This window comes from Triticum dicoccoides, chromosome 5A (genome assembly GCF_002162155.2).
Source record: "Triticum dicoccoides isolate Atlit2015 ecotype Zavitan chromosome 5A, WEW_v2.0, whole genome shotgun sequence".
Classification (NCBI taxonomy): domain Eukaryota; kingdom Viridiplantae; phylum Streptophyta; class Magnoliopsida; order Poales; family Poaceae; genus Triticum; species Triticum dicoccoides.
Genome location: NC_041388.1, coordinates 624,247,364 through 624,253,582, shown reverse-complemented (window position 1 = coordinate 624,253,582; position 6,219 = coordinate 624,247,364). Strand labels below are relative to the sequence as shown.

The following is a 6,219-nucleotide window of genomic DNA, read 5'->3' as shown; positions in this document are numbered from 1 at the left end:
CCTTTTCAGTTTTAAAAAAAATAAAAAAAAATAATGGAAATGTCAAAAAAATAAAAGAAAATAAGTTTCTCATGTGATATGTGGTCTAGTTGTTGGAAAAATTTGCAAATGTGAATTTTGACTTTATTTGCAAAATCTCTCTGAAATTTGTAAAAATGGGCATAACTTTTGCATACTAACTCGGATGAAAAAGTTTTTTATATGAAAAATCATCTACTCGAAAAGTTACATCCAAATTTAACTGGGGGAACCCCGTTAAACATTTTCAAAATCCTCAAAAACCTAATAGAAAAAAAGTTACGGGGCTTGTAAGATCTAGAGTGGAAAAAATTGAAAAATATTCAAACAGTGGGCAAACTATGGTCAAACAATGGTCAAACTAATTATTCTAGAATATTAGTGTTACTAAATAATTATTTTAATTATTTCAATTTTGGTCAAATCTGGTCAAACTGTGGTCAACTGTGGTCAAACTGTGGTCAAACAATGGTCAAACTAATTATTCAAGAAATATTAGTGTTACTAAATAATTATTATTTTTTAAAACAATAGTTTCAAACTCAAACAGTGAAATGTGTCACTTCATGCTCAAGCAAAATTCCTGAAGGTTAATAGGATTGACATCTTATTATTGTCAGGAAAACAACAAGTGCAGACTTGGAGCGTGGGAGAATAGAACCCGGAAGTTAAGCGTGCTTGGGCTGGAGTAGTGAGAGGGATGGGTGACCGGTTGGGAAGTTAGATGATTTGGAATAATGAGGGGTGATAAAAGAATAAATTGAGAAGTGATGAGGGGTGGTGATTAGAGACTAGAGGTTAAAATAATTCAGAACTAGAGGTTAAAAACCTGTGGCGGCCTTTAGTCGCGGTTAGCCACAAGAACCGCGACTAAAGGTCGTCCGCCCCGACGGCCACCTGGCGCCCACGTGGACGGGCCTTTAGTCGCGGTTCTTAAGCAACCGCGACTAAAGGGGGGGGCCTTTAGTCGCGCCCGTTCGGTCGCGGTTGCGCAACCGCGACTAATGGCAGTTGCGAACCGCGACCAAAGGCCCTTTTTCCACCAGTGCTTGCTCGTGTACCAGATATAAGAAGGATCCATACTACTATCGGAGGTGAAGTCTTTCACTCACCAACCTAAAACCTCTGCATTGAACCACCACAAGAGTTAGGCCCTGTTCAGGGATCGTCCAGCTCCACGGAATACGGGAGCGGACGGAGCGCCACTTTGGCAACTCCCAGAAAATACGCTGCGGGCCGCTCCGCTCGGCTGCTCCAGGAGCGGAGCTGCGGAGGCGGAGAGCTGCCGAACAGGCTCTTACTCTGCAAGTTCAAATTCCCAGCCTCTTCCAGCCCTGAGTGCGTGGATATTCAGTATTCATCGACTATCCCATCCATGGCTCCTCCGGCCTTCCCCCTCCTTCTACTCAGCCAAATCCATAAACTTCTTTCAATTTAATGCACTGCGATGCAAAACAGTTTGCGTTTTCTCGAAAAAATTATAACTACGAAGCATGCACAAAGTATATAGTAATCGCAGGATGAGAGACAAGTCTTACTACAATATTTGCAAAACTTAATCAGGGAAGGGAAAAAACAGAGCCTGCTGTATACCAGGTCAATGGAACCTTCCTATTGAATTATTCCATGATATGCTGGATGACAAACTTTTGACCTCACATTCATCAACAATGACTCTGAATACTCACCAACCTAAAAACCTCTATATCCAAGCACCACCACGAGTTAGGCAGAAAGTTCAAACTCCCATGCTCCTGCCAGCTCTGGGTGGGTGGGTGGGTGTTCTTCCAAGCTGCCATCCATGGCTCCTCTCATCTTCCTCCTCCTACTCAGCCAAGTCCTTGTCTGCACAGCCGTTGATATCATCAACTCCACCTCACCGTTGTCTGGGACGACACACAGGATTGTATCCCAGGGCAAGAAATTCACCTTGGGATTCTACTCCCCGACACAAGGTAACACCACCTCTTCCAGCTCCAACACCTACTACATAGCCATATGGTACAGCGACATACTGCCGGTGACGACGGTGTGGACGGCGACCACCGACGTGCCGGTTTCCGACCCGACCAGAGCCGCCTTGGCCATGGGCAGCGATGGCAACCTTGTCCTCTTTGACCAATACAGGAACAGGGAGCTGTGGTCGACCAACGTGAGCGTACCCTCCAACTCCACCATGGCCATCATCAGGGACACCGGTAGCCTCGACCTCACCGACGCCTCGAATTCATCCATAATTTATTGGCGGAGCATAGACCATCCAACAAACACCTGGCTTCCAGGGGGGAAGCTCGGGCTGAACAAGATCACCGGCGTGAGCCAGAGGCTTGTTCCTTGGAAGAACACGGCAGACCCATCTCCAGGGCTGTTCACGCTGGAGCTGGACCCAAACGGCACGCCACAGCTTTTCATCCAGTGGAATCTGTCCATAACCTACTGGTCCAGTGGCCCTTGGAACGGCCATAACTTTAGCCTTGCACCGGAGATGACAGTCGGTTTCACATTCGACTTCCCATTCATCAACAACGACACTGAAGGCTACCTCTTCTACTCGCTGAGGGATGACTCGGTCATCTCGCGGTTCATCATCGACGTGGGCGGGCAGATCAAGCATCTGTCATGGGTGGATTCCTCACAGCAGTGGATGTTAGTCTGGGCCCAGCCACCGATCCAGTGCGAGGTCTACGCGCTCTGTGGGGCATACGGCAGCTGCAACCTCAATGCCTTGACGCACTGCAGCTGTGTCAAGGGGTTCAGCCAGAAGGTTCAGAGTGACTGGGACCTCCAGGATTACAGCGGCGGGTGCAAGAGGAACACGCCATTGCATTGCCAGACCAACTCGACTTCTGCACATGCACAGACTCATCAGTCTGACAAGTTCTATGTCATGGAAGATGTGTTGCTACCTGATAACGCTCAGGGTGCAGTGGCTACAAGCTCTCACGAATGTCAGGTGGTGTGTCTGGATAGCTGCTCTTGCACCGCTTACACTTACAATCACACTGGGTGCTTCATTTGGCACGGGGACCTCGTTAACCTCCGAGAGCAGTACAGGGGAAATGGAGGAGGCGATCTCCTCCTCAGGCTCGCAGCATCCGAGCTGGCAGACCCAAAAAAGCCCAAGATGGTGATCATTGGTGTAGCTGCTGGTGTAGGCTTGATAATGCTTGCAATGTTCTTCCGATATCAGAAATGCTGCCGAGACAGAAGAAGGCATTGGGTATCCGAGAATGCTGGGATGATAGCCGCACCGACTGGCTTCAGGTACAATGATCTATTGGACGATATTCAAAGTATTGATTCGCTGCTTCTTGATCTATCAACGCTACGAGTTGCTACGAATGACTTCGGCAAAGGAAATATGCTTGGTGCAGGAGGTTTTGGTATGGTTCATAAGGTACAAATCATGCCGTATCCCGTATGTAACTTTATCTAACTTTATGTATTTATTTACCAATGAGTATCTTGTCTTGCATAGGGAGTCCTACCTGACGGTAAACAAATAGCAGTAAAAAGGCTATGCCAGAGTTCCAAGCAAGGGATAGGGGAGTGGAAAAGTGAACTTGTCCTGGTTGCTAAGCTTCGCCACAGGAATCTTGTGAGCCTCATTGGCATTTGTTTGGAAGAACAAGAGAAAATACTTGTGTATGAATTTATGCCCAACAGAAGCCTTGATACCATTCTTTTTGGTACACAACCTTTTCACCATTAGTTTCTCAAGGAATATTTTCACTATGGCTGAGCTTCAATAAGAGTACTTTCACTGCAATGCTGATACTTCTTGTTTGAACGAATGGCAGATTCGGAGAAATGTAAGGACCTAGATTGGGGAAGGAGATTCAAGATTATCAACGGAGTTGCTAGGGGATTACAATATCTCCACGAAGATTCTCAGCTGAAGATAGTTCACCGGGACCTGAAAGCAAGCAACATCCTGTTGGACTTTGATTACAACCCTAAGATTTCTGACTTCGGCCTAGCAAAGATATTTGGAGGGGATCAATCAGAAGATGTCACCAGCCGTATCGCTGGAACATAGTAAGCATAGTTAGCATTTCTCAGTTAAAACGCACACAGGACACAAAATTAATTATGTTCTTATTATTGCAGCGGATACATGTCGCCTGAATACGCCATGCATGGTCAGTACTCAACAAAGTCGGATGCGTTCAGCTTCGGTGTTTTGGTTTTAGAGATCGTCACAGGAAGAAGAAACAGTGGCTCCTGCACCTCCGAGAAATACGTTTACCTCGTAAACCTTGTAAGTACTCACGAACCAACGTTAGTAAACTCTGCGCGTGTGGCTCAATCCCCACCGTAATAACCGAGCAATTTGGAATTTACCGATTGGGTGCAGGTATGGGAGCACTGGGTCAGGGGAAATGTCATCGAGCTGATCGACGCATCGCTTAGCAGGCATCCTTCTCCCACTGAACAGGTGCTGAAGTGCATCAAAATCGGGCTACTGTGTGTGCAGAACAGGCCTAAAGACAGGCCGACAATGTCGTCGGTAAACGTCATGCTTAGCAGCCACAATGTTCGTCTCCCTCCTGTTTCCATGCCGGCCTTCTGTGACGGGTTGAACGGGTGCAGTGATAATTCAGAAGCGGCGTCCTCAAATGGGGTAACCATGACAAGGCTCGACCCAAGATGAGCCTTGGAGCAGTCGCTGAGCCAGTTTGGACTAGTGTTAATTTACAGTCTGTTTAGAGACCACCTGGTGGCTATGATGAAAAGTCATATATGTTCCTCCAAGATTGTCTTCAGTTTCAGTTTTGCTGTGAAGAGGCGTCAGGGTATTGCCGTTGGGAAAAAAATGTCAGCGGCACTATTGCGATATGCGCCTTACCCTTGAGCAACTGCATTTGTCAGTAAGTGTTTTTTTAGAATGACGCTCTAACTTCATTCAAATTCAAGAAAAATACAGGTACAATGCTTCGGATCATAGATCCATGAAATTATAAAGTTACTCCTGCAACGAAGAAATAAAATGAAATTTCTTAGAAACAACTTCTCGGTGGTACCAATCTTTGCAACCCGAAATATTGCAAGGCTTCGGTAAAGAGACTGCGGTCATATAAAACGCGTGCCAAAAGAACAGTTGGGCATGCCAGCTGCCTTTGTTTCAGTGGATGCGGGGTGCGTAGCTACTTGAAGCAATGAACTAGCCCACGGAAGAACTCGGCTTGAGGATTTGGTTTTGGGTCCAAGTCACAAAATATTTCAAGTTCTTGTCCATCCAAACTAAGCGGGACAGATGTATCACATCATGCAGTTTAAAAAAGATCGATTAGCTTTTTCCTAGGTGACATGTAATTGACCACGTCGAAGCATTCCATGCACAATATATACCATTACAGTACATATTACAACATCTATATATTGTTGCAGGAAACATCCCCGTCGAAGACCCGACTCTTTCCAAGTCTCCCTCCGATTACATTTCCAAAACCCCATCAAAACCTGGTTGATTGACTGGTTGCATTAACACCTGTTGATTGCTCCAATCGGTCAAGATAATTGTGTCATTGATCAGATCAAGGCTGATGCAGAAGCATTGGGCGCTGGGAAGTTCAGGGCGTTTTCCTCTGCAGCTCTGATGTCATGTACATTTTCCTTGGGTTGCACTCCTGGGTTGTTTCTCCTTTGTTTTCTTCGAACGTCGTGGTCGTGGAATGGATTGCTTCCTATAAAACAGATGCAGGTCTCCTGAGCAGGTGGTCCGCGGCACACGAGAGGGAGGTCTGAGAGCCCCGCGCGATGTCGAACCGCACGCATCTTCTGCTTCGTCTCCGGCCAACTTTTCTTCTGCTCTGCCTTGCCCTCTTGCACTGGTGGAAAAAAGGCCTTTGGTCGCGGTTCGCAACTGCCATTAGTCGCGGTTGCGCAACCGCGACCAAATAAGCGCGACTAAAGCCCCCCACCTTTAGTCGCGGCTCCTTAAGAACCGCGACTAAAGGCCCGTCCACGTGGGCGCCAGGCGGCCGTCGGGGCGGAGGACCTTTAGTCGCGGTTCTTCTGGCCAACCGCGACTAAAGGCCGCCACAGGTTTAGGGTTTTAGCCCCCCCCCCCTAAACCTGTTTTCTGTTTAATTTGTATTGTTTTATTTCTTTTGTGCTTTATTTTAATTTTGAAGGAGTTTCATATATTCTACGGTACTACATACATGCATATGAATGTACAATTTCAAATAAATTTGA

At 46.6% G+C, this 6,219-nt stretch overlaps 1 protein-coding gene across 1 annotated transcript; it reads left to right on the top strand.

Moving 5' to 3' along the window:
* Positions 1-1,753: 1,753 nt before the first annotated feature.
* On the top strand, positions 1,754-4,727 carry LOC119298159 (putative G-type lectin S-receptor-like serine/threonine-protein kinase At1g61610). Its single transcript, XM_037575663.1, has 7 exons — positions 1,754-3,311; positions 3,351-3,415; positions 3,497-3,707; positions 3,819-4,056; positions 4,129-4,279; positions 4,376-4,456; positions 4,496-4,727. Exons 1-7 carry the CDS (start codon positions 1,820-1,822, stop codon positions 4,670-4,672), a joined length of 2,415 nt encoding a protein of 804 aa, XP_037431560.1. The 5' UTR covers positions 1,754-1,819; the 3' UTR covers positions 4,673-4,727.
* Positions 4,728-6,219: the final 1,492 nt, after the last annotated feature.